This window comes from Salmo trutta, chromosome 12 (genome assembly GCF_901001165.1).
Source record: "Salmo trutta chromosome 12, fSalTru1.1, whole genome shotgun sequence".
NCBI classification, from domain to species: Eukaryota; Metazoa; Chordata; class Actinopteri; order Salmoniformes; family Salmonidae; genus Salmo; species Salmo trutta.
Window position 1 is genome coordinate 85,088,952 of NC_042968.1, and position 23,951 is coordinate 85,112,902.

Sequence of the window (23,951 nt, forward strand, 5' to 3'; positions counted from 1 at the left end):
GTAAAATGTTGTTTTTGGATATAAATATGAACTTTATCGAACAAAACATACATGTATTGTGTAGCATAATGTCCTAGGAGTGTCATCTGATGAAGATCGTCAAAGGTTAGTGCTTCATTTAGCTGTGTTTTGGGTTTTATTGACACATGTCCTTGCTTGGAAAATGGCTGTGTGATTATTTTTGTCTATGTACTCTCCTAACATAATCTAATGTTTTGCTTTCGCTGTAAAGCCTTTTTGAAATTGGACAATGTGGTTAGATTACCGAGAAGTTTATCTTTAAAATGGTGTAAAATAGTTGTATGTTTGAGAATGTTGAATTATGACATTTTGTTGTTTTTGTATTTGCCGCCCTGATATTTCACTGGCTGTGTCCCGCAGGTGGGACGCTAGCCCATAGAAGTTAATGTTATATGTCAAACAGTTAGGGAAACAAAAGCCTTTATTTGCCATGTGTTTTCTACAAAAGTGATGTTGGCTCTAGTCTATAGTGTTTAGCAGGCCTAATAAGACACTCACGCTAGAATCTTGTGGTAGTTCAGTGTGTTTGTCAGCTCAAGGAACTTCTGGATCTTGTCCATGACTGCAGCAGGCTCCGTCCTCAGCACTTGACCATCCAGAACCAGGATCTGAGGAACCAGTTACAATACCACAGTAGGTCAGATAGACTAGCTGAGCAGTCTCAAATTCAAATACCAGCAACAACCTATACACACACCCACTGTACTAACCATGTACATTATAGACACAGACTGAATACATCAATGTTTGTTTACACCATATGCTTATGAACAAATCTGCAAACACACAAGCATCAACATGCACACGTGGGACCCAGATGACCAAACATACCTGGTTGATGTGGTAGTGGCTAAGCCAGCGGTCCAGGTGGGTGGCGTACAAGCCCGGCACCAGACAGCGGTTCTGGAGCACCCGCAGCTTGATGGGGGCATCGTGGCCAGCAGTGATGACATCATGGAAAGTATACTTCAGGGCGACTGAGTCGTCATGGGCACGTTGGTGCTAAGGGCAGAGCAGACAGATATGACAGTCAGGCCACCTTGCTAGTTTAATCCAGTGCCCTTGCAGAGGGCATTCTAACTCACTCCTACAAACCGGTACATCACCTATTTCTCCACCAGGATATTAGCTACTTTATTTCCAAGTTCAAGTGAAATCAGCAGTACAGCTGACCTGGAAAAGGAGTGATGCTACCCTCAAGACACCCACAGCATTTCACCCAATTGCTATCCCTATAATATAGTCTGGTGTTGGAAATGGAACAGTGGGAAGAGGTAACTCGGAAGGAGGGAGGCTCACCTGGTACCATGAGTAGGCCCTGTCTGCAGGGTTGATGAGGATGGTGATTATTTTGGCCTTGGGCAGGAGGGCAGCTGCCCGCCGTGCAGCCACTTCCGAGTCAAAGTAGTTGGCGCTCTTCTCATAGTAAAAGTCTGAGCTGGTGTTTGAGGGTAGGGGAAAGTACTCCATGTACCTGTCAATCATAACACACAGACAGACAGGGGTTTAAACAAGGCCACTGGACTCGATACATACACTGAGTGGACAAAGCATTAGGAACACCTGCAATTTCCAAAATACAGACTGACCAGGTGAATGCTACGATCCCTTATTGATATCACTTGTAAAATCCACTTCAAATCACTGTCGATGAAGGGGAGGAGACAGGTTAAAGAAGGATTTTTAGGGGCCTCCTGAGCGGTGCATCGCTAGAACCTTCGCTACAGATCCAGGTTTGATCCTGGGCTGTGTCGCGGCCGGCTATGACAGGGAGACCCAAGAAACGGTGCACAATTAGCCCAGCGTCGGCCGGGTTAGGGGAGGGTTTGGCAGGTATGGTAGTAGGGGCCAAGCGCATCTACTACGTCTATGAAAGGGTACATTTACTGCCATCGGAGTGTGTTGTCGAAACAGGTATAAAGCCGAGGTTTGTGATTTACTGCCATCTGGAGTGTGTTGTCTGAACAGGTATAAAGCCAAGGTTTGTGATTTACTGCCATCTGGAGTGTGTTGTCTGAACAGGTATAAAGCCAAGGTTGGTGATGTACTGCCATCTGGAGTGTGTTGTCTGAACAGGTATAAAGCCAAGGTTTGTGATTTACTGCCATCTGGAGTGTGTTGTCTGAACAGGTATAAAGCCAAGGTTGGTGATGTACTGCCATCTGGAGTGTGTTGTCTGAACAGGTATAAAGCCAAGGTTGGTGATGTACTGCCATCTGGAGTGTGTTGTCTGAACAGGTATAAAGCCAAGGTTGGTGATGTACTGCCATCTGGAGTGTGTTGTCTGAACAGGTATAAAGCCAAGGTTGGTGATGTACTGCCATCTGGAGTGTGTTGTCTGAACAGGTATAAAGCCTAGGTTGGTGATTTACTGCCATCTGGAGTGTGTTGTCTGAACAGGTATAAAGCCAAGGTTGGTGATTTTACTGCCACCTGCAGTTATGGAATGTTTGCTCAGGAGTATAATTCATCGGCTGATCTCTTCTGATGACTTGGGCTGAATTATGTGATTCTTCCTTAACTCCTAGGAAGTCCAACAAAGTTGACTACTTCAAAATGGTGAAAGTGCCCAATGGCGCTGTCCATGATAAAAAAGTATTTGGGCATTAGAGCGGTCTATCTAAGTCTATGAAAACACCACAAATACCAATGTCCTACCTAGGGCTGTGGCGGTCATGACATTTTGTCAGCGGGTGATTGTCAAACAAATAACTGCCAGTCTCACAGTAATTGACCGTTAATTAACAAACATTTAGCATCTCCTTGATCCACGCATCGCCTACAAGCCACTGATGCAGACTTTTGGAACATTTACATTTTATTAAGTCTAATAAATCCATGTAATATAGCCTACACCATCACATTAAATATATTTATTTTACACAGGTCTGAAGAAACATGATATGAAGAAAATGTAGTCTATTTCAGAAGAACATATTTGCTTTGTATGAAGAATACAATTGAACATAGCCTTTTTATTTTGTGCTATTTTCTTCAAATTATTTGAGGGAGTGCGCACATGCGGCTATTCTGTGTTGAGCGGTTATCAAAGAAACAGGTACTCCTATGTGTTTAATTTAGAGTTATGTAACTTTAGTTGTGAAATAAATGTTAGGCTATATGTTGATTTTTAATACATTCTAAGGCTGCATGATACAACTAATAATGATTTGAAAAAAGTTGTATGAAAGGCATGGGCTTTGCTTTGTTAATTTTTGCGCAGGCTGTACACACTTAATCAGCCTCTCGGTTACAATTTGAAAAGCACTAGATAATGCCTTGAATTTCCCGGCTGCATCCCCTTCTGTGGCCGTAATGCCCCTGAAAAAAATCCATGCCTGTTGCAGCCAGTGGCCGTTGTGCCCTTGGGCTGAATATAATAATTATAATTGCCTTCTCCCAGCTGTGTGTCGAAGCACCTCTCACTCACATGGCACTCCGTCACGGGATCGGGTCTTTCTCACAGGCTACAAGTGAAGACCGAAACATCGGGGATGCAACTGCACGGGTCCTTATCCAATTCCGAGGCGAATATTGAAGATATTGGAAGAACTGTCCACATTTACTTTCGTCAGCCAATAACATAAGTAGACCTAACAAACAGCAAAAGCACTAGCCAATGTCAATCTACTATCCCTCATAGTAGAAAAAAGTTAACCTATTCTATACGACAAATAAATATTCCAAACAGTCGCGGGATGCATTAGATCCCCAAAACACAACCACTAGCAAAAAAAGAACCTATTTTAAGCAATGAGCCTGATGCAACAGATGAGAACACTTAGCCTAATAGTTGATCAACATTTTAAGCTATTTCTTCACATTATAAACCCAGCAATGCGCACACAGCAGTAGGCTATAAGCACAAATGTTCCATTGGAAGGAAAACATTCTCAAAAGTGACCACAAATGCGATTATGCATGTAATGCTTTGATTACAAAAGGTGGCTCTAAACCCATTGTAAAGCAGATGAATGTGCTTCATTTTAAGAAGTTATTTGGCCACTTTAGTTGTGATACAAACCTTATCAAAACATATAGGCCTATGGACTAGGCTACATGAGGTGTGCGACTATAATTCGAAAACATTTGGGGGGAGGGGGGGGGGGAGCATGTGCTGTTTCTTGCCTTAAGCTTGGCATCATTCACAAGTTGTAATATTTAATTCACAAGCGATAGGATAATAGTCACCCATCACACTATTCTTGATAGAATATTGTCTTTAAATATACAGTACCGGTCAAAAGTTCGGACAAGCCTACTCATTTAAGGGTTTTTCTTTATTTTACCATTCTCTACATTGCAGAATAATAGTGAAGACATCAAAACTATGAAATAACATATGGAATCATGTAATAACCAAAAAATGTAATGTATTTTAGATTCTTCAAAGTAGCCACCCTTTGCCTTGATGATAGATTTGCATACTCTTGGCATTCTCTCAACCAGCTTCATGAGGTAGTCACCTGGAATGCATTTCAATTAACCTCCCTGGGCAAGGTGGGACGCTCCCTAGTCAATAGCCAGTGGAATCGCGTGGCGCGAAATACAAATACCTCATAAATGCTATAACTTCAATTTCTCAAACATATGACTATTTTACACCATTTTAAAGACAAGACTCTCGTTAATCTGGAAACACTTATCTCCCTCACTAGCTTTAAGCACCAGCTGTCAGAGCAGCTCACAGATCTCTGCACCTGTACATAGCCCATCTTTAATTGAGCCCAAACTACTACCTTTTCCCCTACTGTATTTATTTATTTTATTTATTTTGCTCCTTTGCACCATATTATTTATATTTTAACTTTTAACTTTCTTCAAACTACAAATCTACCATCCCAGTGTTTTTCTTGCCATACTTTATTTACTTTGCCACCATGGCATTTTTTTGCCTTTACCTCCATTATCTCACATCATTTGCTCACATTGTATATAGTCTTATTTTTTTCTACTGCATCATTGATTGTATGTTGTTTTACTCCATGTGTAACTCTGTGTTTTTGTATGTTGTCGAACTGCTTTGCTTTATCTTGGCCAGGTCGCAATTGTAAATGAGAACTTGTTCTCAACTTGCCTACCTGGTTAAATAAAGGTGAAATAAAAATAAATAAAAAATCTAACCACACTGTCCGATTTCAAAAAGGCTTTACAGCGAAAGCAAAACCTTAGATTATGTCAGGAGAGTACCCTGCCAAAAATAATCACACAGCCATTTTCAAAGCAAGCATATGTCACAAAAACCAAAACCACAGCTAAATGCAACACTAACCTTCATCAGATGACACTCCTAGGACATTATGTTATACAATACATGCATGTTTTGTTCAATCAAGTTCATATTTATATCAAAAAACAACTTTTTACATTAGCATGTGATGTTCAGAACTAGCATACCCACCGCAAACTTCCGGTGAATTTACTTAATTACTCACGATTAACGTTCACAAAATAGATAACAATTATTTTAAGAATTATAGATACAGAACTCCTTTATGCAATCGCGGTGTCAGATTTTAAAATAGCTTTTCGGCTAAAGCACATTTTGCAATATTCTGAGTACATAGCCCGGCCATCACGGCTAGCTAATTTGACACCCACCAAGTTTGGCACTCACCAAACTCAAATTTACTATAAGAAAAATTGGATTACCTTTGCTGTTCTTCGTCAGAATGCACTCCCAGGACTTCTACTTCAACAACAAATGTTGTTTTGGTTCGAAATGATCCATAGTTATATCCAAATACCTCCATTTTGTTCGTGCGTTCAGGTCAGTATCCGAAGGGTGACGCGCGAGCGCATATCGTGACAAAAAATGTAAAAATATTCCATTACCGTACTTCGAAGCATGTCAAACGCTGTTTAAAATCATTTTTTATGCGATTTTTCTCGTAAAATAGCGATAATATTCCAACCGGGCGACGCTGTATTCATTCAAAGAGAGAAAGAAAAACATTGAGAATTCACATGAACGCGCATCTCCAGTGTCACTGTTCTCAGCCTGACCACTCACAAATTCTCCTGCTGTTCTTCGCCCAGAGACTGGAGAGACGTCATTCCGCCTTCTGAGAGCCAATGGAAGCCTTAGAAAATGTCACGTTACCGCAGAGATGCTGTATTTTCGATAGAGATGCCGCAGAAGGAGAACAAATTGTCAGACAGTGCACTTCCTGTATGGAATCTTCTCAGGTTTTGGCCTGCCATATGAGTTCTGTTATACTCACAGACACCATTCAAACAGTTTTAGAAACTTTAGAGTGTTTTCTATCAAAATCTACTAATTAAATGCATATTCTCGTTTCTGGGCAAGAGTAGTAACCAGTTTAAATCGGGTACTTTTTTTTATCCGGCCGTGCAAATACTGCCCCCTAGCCCCAACAGGTTTTAACAGGTGTGCCTTTTTAAAAGTACATTTTATGGTATTTCTTTCCTTCTTAATGCGTTGGAGCCAATCAGTTGTGTTGTGAAAAGGTAGAAGAAATCTCTATTTGGTAAAATACCAAGTCCATATTATGGCAAGAACAGCTCAAATAAGCAAAGAAAAATGACAGTACTTTAAGATGTGAAGGTCAGTGGATAGTTTTTGCGAATGCATTTGAAGAAACTGGAAACTATCAAGCACAATGATGAAACTTGCTCTCACGAGGACCACCACAGGTAAGAAAGACGCAGAGTTACATCTGCCGCAGAGGATACATTCATTAGAGTTATCAGTCTCAGAAATTGGAGCCCAAATAAATGCTTCAGAGTTCAAGTAACAGACATCTCAACATCAACTGTTTAGAGACCTCGTGTGAATCAGGCCTTCATGGTCGAATTGCTGTTAAGAAACCACTACTTAAGGACACCAATAAGAATAAACTTGCTTGGGCCAAGAAACACAAACAATGGACATTGACCGGTGGAAATATGTTCTTCGGTCTGATGAGTCAAAATATTAGATTTTTGGTTCTAACCGCCTTGTCTTCGTGAAACGCGAAGTAGGTGAACGGATGATCTCCACATGTGTGGTTCCCACCGTGAAGCATGGAGGAGGTGTGATTGTGTGGGGGTGCTTTGCTGGTGACACTGTCAGTGATTTATTTAGAATTCAAGGCACACTTAACCAGCATGGCTACCACAGTATTCTGCAACGAAATGCCATCCGAACGGGTTTGAGCTTAGTGGGACTATAATTTGTTTTTCAACAGGACAATGACCCAACACACATCCAGGCTGTGTAAGGGCTGTTTGACCAAGAAGGAGAGTGATGGAGTGCTGCATCAGATGACCTGACCTCCACAATCACCCAACCTCAACACAATTGAGGTGGTTTGGAATGAGTTGGACCGCCGAGAAGGAAAAGCAGCCAACAAGTGCTCAGCATTTGTGGGAACTCCAAGACTGTCGTAAAAGCATTCCAGGTGAAGCTGGTTGAGAGAATGCCCAGACTGTAAAGCCGTCATCAAGGCAAAGGGTGCTTTGAAGAAATACTACACGATTCCGATTGTCTTCACTATTATTCTACAATGTAAAAAATAGTAAATATAAATAAAAACCCTTGAATTAATAGGTGTGTCCAAACTTTTGACTGGTACGTGTGAAATTTGTTTCGATTTAGAACGGACTATTATCATGCTCTCGAAACAGGGACAGCGGACAAAATACATGTCATCTATCCACTTTTATAGCGCATGGAGGACGCTTTTCCCATGGTTCATTTTCATGCCAGCCAGGTAGGCTATACTGCAGTTGTAAATATAGGAAAGTTGAGAAATAAATAGGAGTACATTCAGAAAATATTCAGACCCCTTTAATTTTTCAAAATGTTGTTACGTTGCAGCCTTATTCTAAAATGTATAGAATTGTATCAACACACAATACCCCATAATGACAAAACAAAAACAGGTTATACATTTTTTGAAATTTTATTTAAAAAAATAAAATAATTAAATACCACATTTACGTAAGTATTCAGTCCCTTCACTCAGTACTTTGTTGAAGCACCTTTGACAGCAATTACAGCCTCAAGTCTTCTTGGGTATGACACTACAAGCTTGGCACAACTGTATTTGGGGAGTTTCTCCCATTCTTCTCTGCAGATCCCCTCAAGCTCTGTCAGGTTGGATGGGGAGCGTCGATGCACAGCTATTTCCAGTTCTCTCCAGATGTTGAAATCGGTTTCAAGTCTGGGCCTGGCCACTTAAGGACATTGAGACTTGTCCCAAAGCCACTCCTGTGTTGTCTTGGCTGTGTGCTTTGGGTCGTTGTTCTGTTGGAAGGTGAACCTTCTCCCCAGTCTGAGGTCCTGAGTGCTCTGGAGCAGGTTTTCATCAAGGATCTCTGTACTTTGCGCAGTTCAGCGTTCCCTCGATCCTAACTAGTCTCCCAGTCCCTGAAGCTTAAAAACATCCCCACAGCATGTCAGAGTGGGCATCGGGTTCTTGGTAACCTCCCTGACCAAGGCCCTTCTCCCCTGATTTCTCAGTGTGGCCGGGCGGCCAGCTCTAGGAAGAGTCTTGGTGTTTCCAAACTGCTTCCATTTCTTAAATATATTTTTTTCTCCACAATTTTGTGATATCCAATTAGTAATTACAGTCTTGTCCCATTGCTGCAGGTCGAGAGCCACGGGTCCTCTGAAACACGACCCTGCCAAGCCGCAATGCTTCTTGACACTGCTCGCTTAACCCGGAAGCCAGCCGCACCAATGTGTCGGAGGAAACACTGTCCAGCTGGCGACTGAAGTCAGGTTATAGGCAATCGGCCAGCCACAATGAGTTGCTACAGCGCGATGGAAAAAGGAAATCCCTTTTTGAGTGCCGCCTCATGGGTCTCCCGGTCACGGTCGGCTGTGATACAGCCTGGGATCGAACCCGGGGCTTTAGTGACCCCTGAAGCTCTGCGATGCAGTGCCTTAGACCGCTGCGCCACTCCAGAGGCAACAAACTTCTTCCATTTAAAAATGACAGAGGCCATGGTGTTCTTGGGGACATCCAATGATTAAGAAATGTTTTAGTAACCTTCCCCAGATCTGTGCCTCGACACAATCCTATCTCGGAGTTCTACGGACAATTCCTTCAACCTGTCAACCAGGTGGATACCTTTCCAAATCATGTCCAATCAATTGAATTTACCGCAGGTGGACTCCAATCAAGTTGTAGAAACAGCTCAAGGATGATCAATGGAAACAGGATGCACCTTAGCTCAATTTCGAGTCTCATAGCAAAGCGTTTGAATACTTATGTAAATAAGGTATGTTTTTTTAAATTTCTAATAAATTTGCTAAAATGTCTAAAAACCTGTTATCGCTTTGTCATTATGGGGTATTGTGTATAGATTGATGAGGTAATAAAAAAAAAATCAATTTTAGAATAGGCCTGTAACGTAACAAAAATGTGGAAAAAGTCAAGGGGGTCTGAATACTTTGTAAATGCACTGTATAGTAGGCCAGAAAGCTGATGGGATCCTCCTATTTTTAAGAGAGGCAATCATTCTGTTTTCACACAAATCCATAGCCTATAGAAATGTTGCACAACATGAGATCATGGGCTCTCATGAAGTGTTTGAAAATCTAATCAATTACATTTGCATTGATGTCAGAGTGATTAGAGGGACAATAGAGTGCTGAGTACCAGGCAGTTAGCAAGTTTGGTAGGCTACTAATGACCATCAGCAGCATCAGAGCTTGAAGAAGCCTAATTAGCGTGACTAAACGGTATTCGTGGAATTTGCCTGCCGTCATGACTTGTGACCGCAGGTGTGGCGGTAATACGGTCACCGTAACAGCCCTAGTCCTAACTAAACATCACTAGTTTCATTTTTCATCAGTAACATGCAATTTAATGGATAAAACATATGACTGCACCAGCATAAACCTTACTCCCACAAGCTGAATGGGAGTAAGAGAGACAGACTGCAGACATGAAAGATTTTCCACAACTGAGCCCACCACACACTGTTTGATTCATAAATCCAATTGTCTGCTTTCTGTTAATCAATGATTGAGCTCAGAGGGGGATGAACCAAAGCCTCTGCCTTTGAAGGATGAAACGTTCCTCTAAAGGCAAAAATACTAACTGGAATATGTTTCAAAACTGGGCAACTCAGTTGGTTTAATATACTATGAAAAGCACAGCGGTTTACAGGAGCAACGTGTCTCCATTCAATCATGCTGCCCCCAAAATACAACCAGGAATGTTGTAAATGTGTTGGAGAAGAGGAATTAATGCCCAACTGACTGGTGGCAATGAATATGTTAGGGTAAGACAAGGGGAAGTCACATACCAGTCTATGCCTCTGTGGTAGCTGTGGCCACTGAAGAACTGGATCTCCTCAAAGGTCTCCTTGCTGGGGTAGTTACTGGTCAGATCAGGATGCATCCCCAGGAACAGATACAGGGCTGTGGTGCCTTCGCAGAGAACACAAGTTTTCATTAGTATTGCTCATACTAATATTAAACGGAGATAGCTACTATTAGGTGATGTAAATATAGATATCATTTAAATATAGAACTTGATGTAAATGCTAAACATGCATATTTCCGGGTAATTGGAACAGCTATTTACTACCCATCTCAAATGTGCCAAAGCTTAAATAGCAATAAAGACCAGAACACTCAACTACGTTAGAGATGTGACAGTTAAAGAGGAGTGGTGGATGTAATGTTGATAGTAAATGACCGTTTATCAGCCGTGCTGATATATCAGGCTTTTCTAATCTATCAGCCCTTCTCTAACGATTTTGCTGATACTCTGTCCACATACCAAAACTGCTGCTATGCCAGCTGCCACTCACCGCCTGAGCCACGAGCACTGCCCAGAAAGCTCATTCTCCAACAGAAAGGTGCAGTATTGAGAAACAGATGAATTGACACAGTGACCAAAATTGATCTCCTGTTGCAAATACTAGTTTAGTTTAATTCACTAATAATAAGGCTTGTGTCGACGTGCATGCAATAAGCTAGCTAGCTAGCTAAGCAGATATATTTGCTAACGGGTCACATAGCTAACGAACCCTTTCATCTGTGGTGTTAGCTAGCTAGCTATATTAGCTACTATGCTAGCTAGCTGGCTAGATAAACATGGAGTCAGATATCAGATAGGAGCTAATAGCGAACGTAGCTAGCTAACATTAGCTGGTCATCATTTTGAACATGCACCATTTTCAGCTACAAGCCATCTGACTTGCGGTGTAACGTTAGCAGTGTGCTGATGTGACCAGCCACAATCATATCAGTAAATTGACAGTTGATAGTAAGATTAGATAATTGTCGTAATAGGCAAAGGAGGAAGTGACCCTAAATATTGGTAAACAAATATAATCTAAATGTATTTGCAAATGAAGATATTTGCAAAGTGTCAACAAATAGGTTTAGAAAGATAACATAATCCCATTATCAACAATATGAAAGCAGATCTAATTAAATACAACAATCTTCCCATAAATCTTACAAGTAGAATAAACATTTTCAGAATGGCATGGCTCCAACAGTTATTTATCCTCAGTAATCCGAATTACCCCACCAAAGACATTCTTTCCTAAAATTGAATCACCTTTTTGCCCTCAGAACAGCCTCAATTCGTCGGGGCATGGACTTTACAAGGTGTTGAAAGCATTCCACAGGGATGCTGGCCCATGTTGACTCCAATGCTTTCCACAGTTGTGTCAAGTTGGCTGGATGTCCTTTGGATGGTGGACCATTCTTGATACACACAAGAAACTGTTGAGCATGAAAAAACCCAGCAAAGTTGCAGTTCTTGACCCAACCGGTGCGCCTGGCACTTATTACAATACCCCGTTGAAAGGCAACGAAACACAATCCATGTCTCAATTGTCTCAAGGCTTTAAAATCCTTTTTTAACCTGTATCCTCCCATTCATCTACACTGATTGAAGTAGATTTAACAAGTGACCTCATTAAGGGATCATAGTTTCACTAGGATTCACCTGGTCAGCCTATGTCATGGAAAGAGCATGTGTTCATAATGTTTTCTACAATCCGTGTATCGTTAAATGCACCGAAGAGGAACAATGGGCACATATTTTAGATGCAAATGCTCATCCCCAGAATCTTTTCACGTGTCTTAAGGATGAAGCTAAGAACATTAACAACTTCATAGTTAAGAACACAATAACAATATGGAAGATAGTTAAACATTTTCTACAAGAATCAATATCATTTTCTACAAGAATCAATATCATCACTAAAAACACAACACTATGGAACAATCCTTGAATATCTTTTCAGAATTCACCGATAAAATATGCCTTCCACATGGAAGGCATAGAAACCGGAAAGTATTTGGTAATAGAAAATACATTTATTTCCATGACAGAATTATAAAGCAATTTTGGACTGACCAATGTAGATATTTTCAAATACATGCAACTTAAGTTTCATATGAAGAAATGTTAATTTGATATCATGGACATCAGAGAAATCTTGAGGGAATCCTATGAGTCAGAAAAGGGTGTTCATATGATAGGTAAGATATACAAGAACACAATTGCAATGAACAAAAAATGTACACTTAATCCAGTATAAACTAATGTATAGAATATATTACACAAGACACAAAATTCACAAATTCTACAGCACCACGGCAGAGTCATGTCTTAAGTGTAAAACTAATGACTCAATAATCCATGCCTTCTGGGAATGTACCAAAAGGTACGGGCAGCTAGAAAGTTGGCTGTCAGAAGTATTACAATGTAAATTTACATTTAATCTGTTTGTCTGCATATTTCCAGACATGGCATACAAGGGTGCAGTGAGGGTGCAGGGACAACACTTTTCTCGTCAATTGTAAAAAAGTATACTTAAAAACTGAAAATCAACCAATCCTCCATCGTTAACATATTTGTCAACTGTCAGGAGGCATCTGTATTCTTTTTTTGCTCTCGATTACTTAAATGAGAAAAAAATACTAGTTTCATAAGCATCCTGGAAAACAAATCATGATGTTGCGTTGGACCTATTTGCATTGAATAGAGGTTATTTTACATTCTCAAACAGCAGTGCCTATAAGATATCCTTCCAAACAGGCGTGACATGCTGGAGTGATGCTTCTATGCAAATGTTGTTGATCAGTAGGCTAATATACACTACATGGCCAAAAGTATGTGAACACCCATTCAATAGTGGTTTTGACTATTTCTGCCACACCCGTTGCTGACAGGTGTATAAAATTGAGCACACAGCCATGCAATCTCCATAGACAAACATTGGCAGCAAAATAGCCTGTACTGAAGAGCTCAGTGACTTTCAAAGTGGCACCGTCATAAGATGCCACCTTTCCAACAAGTCAGTTTCGTCAAATTTGTGCCCTGCTGGAGCTGCCTTGGTCAACTGTAAGTGCTGTTACTGTGAAGTGGAAGGACCTTTCCTGTTTCAGCATGACAACGCCCCCGTGCCCAACGCGAGGTCCATACAGAAATGGTTTGTCGATATCGGTGTGGAAGAGCTTGACTGGCCTGCTCAGAGATCTAACCTCAACCCCATCTAACACCTTTGGGATGAATTTGAACACTGGCTGCGAGCCAGGCCTAATCGCCCAACATCAATGCCTGACCTCACCAATGCTCGTGGCTGACTTGAAGCAAGTCCCCGGAGCAATGTTCCAACATCTAGTGGAAAGCCTTCCCAGAAGAGCAGCGGCTGTTATAGCAGTTGGGGGGGCATCTCCATATTAATGCCCATAATTTTGGAATGACATGTTCGACGAGTATGTGTCCACATACTTCTGGCAATGTAGTGTAATTCCCAAATTGAAGGCTATCAGATTTGTAATCTGTAGCACCATAGACTCTACTGATCAGCCAAAACAAGCTCAGCTCAATATATGCACACACTCCTATTGAATATGCATTCACCTGTATAGTGAGTAGGCCTATGCCATCTTAATTGACCCAGTTTATTATGACATTTACCATTCAAATAACATTACCACCATTGTATTATGTAGTTAGATTGGTGAAAACACAAGTCAAATGGATTGTTTAAAATTTGGAAATTTGTAATACATTTTATGATGTTGAATATCAGTCTAAAATATTGGCCATGGGTCTCCATCCAAAATCAGTATCGGTCGTTCACTAGTTGACAGACAAGATGGCTGACGTGACTATAGTGAATGCTGGTGCAGTTAGGTAATTAAAATGGTGAAGTGTGTGAATTTACTCTCAGCTCCAACCCCCTAATCCATTTTTATTGAAAAGATTAACGGGGCCATTTTACAGCGCTCTCAGAAGGAGGGTTATCGCTCCCTTAAGACATCTTCAAGAACTTTAATTAGGCTACGCAGTAAATCTGGAATTCCCATTTACTGGGGTGCAGTCAAGGTTACAATAAAAGCCAGCGACTGCCTGCCTGCCTACGGTGAACCTATAAATGAAATTAAGTGTGTGACACTCTGTAAATGACTGCTCAGTTGCCAATTATCCATCCTTTCTCTCCAGGCTGTCAATAATCAGAGGTTCAAGGCTGCCCCATGCCAGACAGAGAAAAACTTCTCCTCCTGGTGCAGTGGATCTAGTACAGTGAGCCACACCCTGGTGGTGTGTAGAGTAGACTAGAAGCGTCCGCATTCGTCACAACCGGAACAGTTTGCGCATATATTATGACAACATTTTGTGACGTATTTGTTCATTTTCATTACGGCAAGTTTTTAGTGAGGTCAGCTGTTCGTGCACACAACATTTGTTCTCGAAGCAAGCCAAAGTCGGAAGCCGATGTCCACACCCATTCGTCTGTGACTGGTCAACAGTAGGGATTCTTTAATGAAGTGTTTGTTGTCATTCAACAAGAGGCGACTTGTTTTCATGCAAGATATTTCACTTGAGAAACACTGCACCAAACACCTTCGTTAGATATAAAATGGTGCAACTAACACCATGCCCAATGCCCCCACATCAAATGCGATCACGACACGCAGGTTGAAATATCAAAACAAACCATGAACCAATTATATTAATTTGGGGACAGGTCGAAAAGTATTAAACATGTATGGCAATTTAGCTAGCTAGCTTGTAGTTGCTATTTAATTTGTCCTATTTAGCTAGCTTGCTGTTGCTAGCTAACTTGTCCTGGGATATAAACGTTGAGTTGTTATTTTCGCTGAAAGGCACAAGGTCCTCTACTCCGACAATTAATCCACGCACAAAACGGTCAATCGAATCGTTTTTAGTCATTTCTCCCACTTCTAGGCTTTTTCTTCTTTGGACTTTATATGGCGATTGGCATCTAACTTTCATAATTAGGTGTATTACCACAACCGACCGACCGACCTACCTCAGTTCATATTTCAATTACCCACGTGGGTATAACCAATAAGGAGATGGCACGTGGGTATATGCTTCTAAAAGCCAATGAGAAGATGGGAGAGGTATTGCGTTCGGCGTCACAAATAGAAGCAACTTATATTTTAGCGCTTGGAAACGCAGACGCTCGTTGGCGTGCGCGAGCACTGTGGGTGCAATGATTGAATAACATTGTATGTGTATATTTATTTTGCAACGCTCGCACACGCGACAAGTCCGGTTTGGGTAACGTGTAAGATATCCTCGGCAAAAACGTAAACATTTATAACAGATTTCTTGAGTTATCTTAGATCGATTCTCACTATTTTGAGGAACTGTATACTGGCTACGGCTTCTCAAGATGGACAAACAGTACTATTGCCACTTTTTTCTCGTTTTTTTAAGTGTAGGTCTTATAAGGGAGTAAGGCTAGAAGCCAGCCGAACCGAAGCATGCTGACGCCTTAACTGGGACAAAGGATGTGTCCAAAATGGGACTCTATTCCCTATATAGGGAAAGTCATGCACTATCAAAGGAATAGGGATGTAACAATACAGTATCTATAGCCTCCTAGCATAGTGGTATTCAAACTTTTTCAGTGGGGACAACATTGTTTCCGTCATAATTTCTAGACACACTATTTTTTCTCACGACCCCAAATAGAATGACAACCTTGAAAGTGGTAGATTTCAATTTTTATATAAACACAACCTTCAATTCATTACATTTTCATCGCTCATCAAAATTAAAAGAAACCAAGAAATACATCCAATCAATCTTTTTCTTTCTCCTTCAAATTAGCCTCATCAAAAACATTTATACTGCATATTTTCCCATACAATACACAGTTTGAATGCACTATTTTTGTGGCCCCCCCACAAGCTCAGGTCATGTTTTTCTCTCTAGGTTCAAACTTGTCATTGCTATGAGTGTGGTTGCGTCACTGAACTGAAGTAACCTTGTTCATTAAATGTTTTTTGTACAATACATTTGTTTACTACTCACCTGTCTTCTGTGGTCCAATTATGAGCAGCTTAGGGAATCGGTCGCATGTCTTCTCTTTGGACCAGATGTCTTTGTGTCTTTTGTCCTCACAGGGGTCCTGTAAGGACAGAGTGGGCAGAATTAGTTCACCTGGAAGTTCCGTTCAGTAAACATGGAGGGAATGTATGCCTCAGGATGAGCTGCCATAGGTACGACTTGCCCAACCAGTTCAGAATATACAGTGCCAGTCAAAAGACTAGACAAACCCATCAATGAGTAAGTGTTTATTTTTACTATTTTCTACACTGTAGAAAAATAGTGAAGACATCAAAACTATAAAATAACACGTATGGAATCATGTAGTAACAAAAAAGCGTTAAACAACTTTGCCTTTGCCTTGATAACTGCTTTGTACACTCTTGGCATTCTCTCAACCAGCTCCACCCTTTGCCTTGATAACTGCTTTGTACACTCTTGGCATTCTCTCAACCAGCTTCACCTGGAATGCTTTTCTAACAGTCTTGAAGGAGTTTCCACGTATGCTGAGCACTCGTTGGCTGCTTTTCCTTCACTCTGCGGTCTAACTCATCCCAAACCATCTCAATTGGGCTGAGGTAGGGGGATTGTGGAGGCCAGGTCATCTGATGCAGCACTCCATCCCGATCCTTCTTGGCAAAATAGCCCTTACACAGCCTGGAGGTGTGTTGGGTCATTGTCCTGTTGAAAAACAAATTATATTCCCACCAAGCGCAAACCAGATGGGATGGCGTATTGCTGCAGAATGCTGTGGTTGCCATGCTGGTTAAGTGTGCCTTGAATTCTAAATACATTACTGATAGTGTCACCAGCAAAGCATCCCCACACCACCTCCTCCATGCTTCACAACAGGAACCACACATGTGGAGATCATCTGTCTTCATCTACTCTGTCTCACAAAGACACAGAGGTTGGAACCAAAAAATCTCAAATTTGAACATATCAGACGAAAGGATAGATTTTCACCGGTCTAAAGTCCATTGCTCGTGTTTCTTGGTCCAAGAAAGTCTCTTCTAATTGGTGTCCTTTAGTAGTGGTTTCTTTGCAGCAATTTAACCATGACGGCCTGATTCACGCAGTCTCCTCTGAACAGTTGATGTTGAGATGTGTCTGTTACTTGAACTCTGTGAAGCATTTATTTGGGCTGCAATTTCTGAGGCTGGTAAGGAATTAACTTATCCTCTGCAGCAGAGGTAACTCTGGGTCTTCCTTTCCTGTGGTGGTCCTAATGAGAGCCAGATTCATCATAGCGCTTGATGGTTTTTGTGACTGCACTTGAAGAAACTTTTAAAGTTCTTGAAATGTTCCGGATTGACTGACCACGTCTTAAAGTAACGATGGACTGTTTCTCTTTCCATATTTGAGCTGTTCTTGCCATAATATGGACTTGGTCTTTTACCAAATAGGGCTATCTTCTGTATACCACCCCTACCTTGTCACAACTAGGGCTGTTGCGGTGACAGTATTACTGCCACAACGGCGATCATGAGTCATGAAGGCAGTCAAATTCCACATGACCGTTTAGTCACGGTAATTATGCTTTTCTAAGCTCTGATGCTGCTGCTGGTCATTAGTAGCCTACCAAACTTGCTAACTGCCTGGCACTCAGCACTCCATTGTCCCTCTAATCACTCTGACGTCAGTGCAAATGTATTCGAAAATCTAATCAAACACATCATAAGAGCCCATGTTGCACAACATTTCTATAGGCTATGCAATTGCGGGCGAAAACAGTGATGGGCGCTAATAAAAGATGTGGATTGTGTCAGCTTTCTAAAGGCTAGGTCTACTATATTTATTTCACAACTTTCCTAATATCAAGCACATTGCATATATTTACAACAGTATAGCCTACCTGGCAGGCAGGAAAATAAGCCAAGGGGAAAAGCGTCTTCCATTCGCTATCTAAGTGCATAGATGACATGTATTGTTTCCCACTGCCCGTTTCGATGGTGCATAATGGTAAATTCTAAATCAAAACAAATGTCACACATATATTATTTAGTATATGTAAAGACAAGATTAAATCAAGAAAAGTCTGATGGGTGACAATATTAGCCTCACTGGTGAATTACATAGTATCACGTGTGAATGATTCCCAGCATAAAAAAACAACGCCTTTATTTTGCAACTTTTTCGAACCATAGTCGCACACCTCATGTAGCCTAGCCCATAGGCCTATAAGTTTTGATAAGGCTTGGATCACAACTAGTGGACAAATAAAATCTTAAAATTGAGCACAATAATCCGCTTTACAAGGGGTGTAGAGCCTAACTGGCATACAGTTGAAGTCAGAAGTTAACATACACCTTAGCCAAATACATTTAAACTCAGTTTTTCACAATTCCTGACATGTAATCCGAGCAAATATTCCCTGTCTTAGGTCAGTTAGGATCACCACTTTATTTTAAGACTGTGAAATGTCAGAATAATAGTAGAGAGAATGATTATTTTCAGCTTTTATTTCTTTCATCACATTCCCAGTGGGTCAGAAGTTTACATACACTCAATTAGTATTTGGTAAAATTGCCTTTATATTTTCAAATGTTTGGGTAAGCCTTCCACAAGCTTCCCACAAAAAGTGGGGTGAATTTTGGCCCATTCCTCCTGACAGAGCTGGTGTTAACTGAGTCAGGTTTCTAGGCCTCCTTGCTCACACACACTTTCTCAGTTATGCCCACAGATTTTCTATAGGATTGAGGTCAGGGCTTTGTGATGGCCACTCCAATACCTTGACTTTGTTGTCCTTAAGCCATTTTGCCACAACTTTAGAAGTATGCTTGGTTCATTGTCCATTTGGAAGACCCATTTGCGACCAAGCTTTAACTTCCTGATTGATGTCTTGAGATGTTGCTTTAATATATCCACATAATTTTATTTTCCTCATGATGCCATCTATTTTGTGAAGTGCAGCAGTCCCTCCTGCAGCAAAGCACCCCCACAACATGATGCTTCCACCCCCCGTGCTTCATGGTTGGGATGGTGTTCTTCAGCTTGCAAGCATCCCTCTTTTCCCTCCAAACATAACGATGGTCATTACAGCCAAACAGTTCTATTTTTGTTTCATCAGACCAGAGGACATTTCTCCAAAAAGTACGATCTTTGTCTCCATGTGCAGTTGCAAACCTTAGTCTGGCTATTTTATGGCGGTTTTGGAGCAGTGGCTTCTTCCTTGCTGAGCGGCCTTTCAGGTTATGTCGATATAGGACTCGTTTTACTGTGGATATAGATACTTTCGTACCGGTTTCCTATAGCATCTTCACAAGGTCCTTTGCTGTTGTTCTGGGATTGATGTGCACTTTTCGCACCAAAGTACGTTCATCTCTAGGTGACAGAACGCGTCTCCTTCCTGAGCGGTATGACGGCTGCTTGGTCCCATGGTGTTTATACTTGCGTACTATGGTTTGTACAGATGAACGTGGTACCTTCAGGTGTTTGGAAATTGCTCTCAAGGATGAACCAGACTTGTGGAGGTCTACAATTTTCTTTCTGAGGTCTTGGCTGATTTCTTTTGATTTTCCCATGATGTCAAGCAAAGAGGCACTGAGTTTGAATGAAGGCCTTGAAATACATCCACAGGAACACCTCCAATTGACTAGAACCAAAAAATTTGATCATATTACTCCAGTGCTAGCCTCCCTACACTGGCTTCCTGTTAAGGCAAGGGCTGATTTCAAGGTTTTACTGCTAACCTACAAAGCATTACATGGGCTTGCTCCTACCTATCTTTCCGATTTGGTCCTGCCGTACATACCTACACGTACGCTACGGTCACAAGACGCAGGCCTCCTAATTGTCCCTAGAATTTCTAAGCAAACGGCTGGAGGTAGGGCTTTCTCCTATAGAGCTCCATTTTTATGGAATGGTCTGCCTACCCATGTGAGAGACGCAGACTCAGTCTCAACCTTTAAGTCTTTACTGAAGACTTATCTCTTCAGTAGGTCCTATGATTAAGTATAGTCTGGCCCAGGAGTGTGAAGGTGAACGGAAAGGCTGGAGCAATGAACCGCCCTTGCTGTCTCTGCCTTGTCGGTCCCCCTCTTCCCACTGGGATTCTCTGCCTCTAACCCTTTTACAGGGGCTGAGTCACTGACTTACTGGTGTTCTTCCATGCCGTCCATGGGAGGGGTGCGTCATTTGAGTAGGTTGAGCCACTGAAGTGGTCTTCCTGTCTGGGTTGGCGCCCCCCCCTTGGGTTGTGCCGTGGCGGAGATCTTTGTGGGCTATACTCGGCCTTGTCTTCGGACGGTAAGTTGGTGGTTGTAGATATCCCTCTAGTGGTGTGGGGGCTGTGCTTTGGCAAAGTGGGTGGGGTTATATCCTGCCTGTTTGGCCCTGTCCGGGGGTATCATCGGATGGGGCCACAGTGTCTTCTGATCCCTCCTGTCTCAGCCTCCAGTATTTATGCCGCAGTAGTTTATGTGTCGGGGGGGCTAGGGTCAGTCTGTTACATCTGGAGTATTCTCTTCTCTTATCCGGTGTCCTGTGTGAATGTAAATATGCTCTCTCTAATTCTCTCTTCTCTCTTTCTTTTTTTCTCTCGGAGGACCTGAGCCCTAGGACCATGCCTCAGGACTACCTGGCATGATGACTCCTTGCTGTCCCCAGTCCACCTGGCCATGCTGCTGCTCCAGTTTCAACTGTTCTGCCTGCGGCTACGGAACCCTGACCTGTTTCACCGGACGTGCTTGTTGCACCCTCGACAATTACTATGATTATTATTATTTGACCATGCTGGTCATTTACGAACATTTTAACATCTTGACCATGTTCTGTTATAATATCCACCCGGCACAGCCAGAAGAGGACTGGCCACCCCTCATAGCCTGGTTCCTCTAGGTTTCTTCCTAGGTTTTTGGCCTTTCTCAGGAGTTTTTCCTAGGGAGTTTTTCCCAGCCACCGTGCTTCTTTCACATGCATTGCTTGCTGTTTGGGGTTTTAGGTAGGGTTTCTGTACAGCACTTTGAGATTTCAGCTGATGTACGAAGGGCTATATAAATAAATTTGATTTGATTTGATTTGAAATGATGTCAATTAGCCTTTCAGAAGCTTCTAAAGTCATGAAATCAATTTCTGGAATTTTCCAAGCTGTTTAAAGGCACAGTCAACTTAGTATATGTAAACTTCTGACCCACTGGAATTGTGATACAATGAATTATAAGTGAAATAATCTGTCTCTAAACAATTGTTGGAAAAATGACTTGTGTCATGCACAAAGTAGATGTCCTAACCGACTTGTTAACAAGACATTTGTGGAGTGGTTGAAAAACAAGTTTTAATGAATCCAACCTAAGTGTATGTAAACTTCTGACTTCAACTGTATATAAGCAGCGCGTGAGTTTCAAGTTTGGGGAAGATAATTTGCACCATAAAAACACACCATTATAATAAAAGCATTACATTTATAATTGCATTTGCAGTCACTTTTGAGAATGGTGTTTTCCCACTAATGGAACATTCACACTTACAGCCTACTGCCATGTGCGCATTGCTGCGCTGATAATGTGAAGAAAAAGCCAAATAATTTATCAACATTTTAAGATAAACGTTCTGACCTGTTGCATCAGCCAAATTGCATTAAAAAAAATATATGTTTTGATGTTAGTGGTCGTATTAATTTGGGACCTACCGCATCCCACAACTGTCCCAGACGATGTTTGGAATATTTATTTCTCGCAGAGTAGGTCGACTTTTGTACTACGGGGTATAGTAGATTGCCATAGCCTAGTGTAGATTGACATAGGCTAGTGCTTTTCGTTAGGCCTACTCATCTTGTTGGCTGACAAAGTAAATGTGGATAGTTCTTCCAATATGCACCTCGGAATTGGATGAGGCGCGCAGTTGCTTTCCCGATGTGCCCATCTTCATTTGCAGCCTCTGAGAAAGACCAGATCACGTGACGGAGAGCGCTTCCGATTGCGCAGCACACTCAGGGAGAATTTAATTTAACCTTTATTTAACTAAGCAATTCAGTTTAGAACAAATTCTTATTTTCAATGACGGCCTACCGGGGAACACTGCGGGAGAAGGGCACAATGCTGCAAAAGACAGATTTTTTTAGGGTGCAATATGGCCACAAAGGGAATGCTGTTCTGAAATTCGAGGCATTTTCAAGTGCTTGTCAAATTGTAAATGAGAGACTGATGAAGTGTGTACAGCCTGCGCAAAAAAACTAAGCAGAGCTCATGCCTTTCAAGCAAATCTTTTCAAATCATCATTAGAATCTCATCATGCAGCCTTACAATGTAAAAATCTAAACATATAGCCCAACGTTTGTAGAACAACTGAAGTGACCTGTTTCTTTGTGAATCGTTCGACGCATGTGCGCACTCCCCGAAATGTTCAGAGACAATATTTATATTTTATTCAACTTTGTTCAATTGTATTCTTAATACTATAAAATAATGCCATGGAATGATAATCAAATCTTGTCTGCTAAATGAACTAGCGTAGTTCACAGCCATTTGGCATAGCCGCATGAGGAGTATGCTATTTCTTTCTTCTGAAGTAGACTACATTTTCTCCATATCATGCTTCTTTAGACCTGTCTAAAATAAATAATGGATTTATTGTGAAAGTGTAGGCTATATTACATGGATTTATTATACTTTTTATAATGTTTTGTATGGAAGCCAGGAGATGCTAAATGTGTTTATGTTAATTAACGGTCAATTACCATGAGACCGACAGTTATTTGCTTGACAATCACCGGCTGACGAAATGTTGTGACCGCCACAGCCACAACACAACTGATTGGCTCAAACGCATTGAGGAAAATTAATCCACAAATTAACTTTTAATAAGGCACACCTGTTAACTGAAATGCATTCCAGATGACTACCTCATGAAGCTGGTTGAGAGAATGCCAAGAGCGTGCAAAGCTGTCATCAAGGCAAAGGGTGGCAACTTTGAAGAATTTCAAATATATTTTGATTTGTTTAACCTCTCGTGTATGTGGGACGCTAGCATCCCACCTGGCCAACAGCCAGTGAAATTGCAGCGCGCTAAAATTCTAAATACACAATTCGTTATATTAAACAATCTTGTAAATACATGTCTTACATCACTTAAAAGCTTAACTTCTTGTTAATCCAGCCGCTGTGTCAGATTTAAAAAAAGCTTTACGGTGAAAGCAAACCATGCGATTATCTGAGGAGAGCACCCAGCTAACAAAAGTATTACTAGCATTTTCCAACCAAGTATTAGCGTAACAAAAGTCAGAAATAACAATAAAATAAATAGCTTACCCTTGAAAATATTCCTCTGGTGGTAATGCCAATTCTCCTAGCTCCACAGTGAATGTTAGTTTTGTTTGATAAAATCCATTTTTATAGCCTAAACACGAAACATTTGTTAACCGCTTGCGTCGTGATTTCCGTCTCATTCAACTTTGGACGAAACATTCGTGGTAAATACACACACTAAACACACGTTTATCCAGTCATGGTTGGTTTCATTGCAATCCTCTGTTTGTTAGTAACACAATCACACTTGATGGCTCTTTTCCCGGGACGTAATGACCGAAACAAACCAATTTGAAGACAACAATCAATGACCTCATTGCGCACCAATGGTAGGAGCGGTCTAGCGTTGATTAACTGTATTTTGGCCCAATGACCACTGATCATCTTGAAA

General features: G+C 41.3%; 1 protein-coding gene across 3 annotated transcripts in view; it reads right to left on the bottom strand.

Annotated features, from left to right (window-relative positions):
• LOC115204527 (bifunctional heparan sulfate N-deacetylase/N-sulfotransferase 1) overlaps positions 1-23,951 on the bottom strand; it is a 143,186-nt gene that overhangs the window by 14,874 nt on the left and 104,361 nt on the right. For all 3 annotated transcript variants that reach the window (XM_029770181.1, XM_029770182.1, XM_029770183.1), the window contains exons 9-13: positions 16,302-16,398; positions 10,285-10,408; positions 1,321-1,495; positions 853-1,023; positions 520-629 (exon numbers count right to left, since the gene is read on the bottom strand). In XM_029770181.1, coding sequence (XP_029626041.1) covers positions 520-629; positions 853-1,023; positions 1,321-1,495; positions 10,285-10,408; positions 16,302-16,398 — 677 coding nt within the window. The remainder of the gene's footprint in view (positions 1-519; positions 630-852; positions 1,024-1,320; positions 1,496-10,284; positions 10,409-16,301; positions 16,399-23,951) is intronic.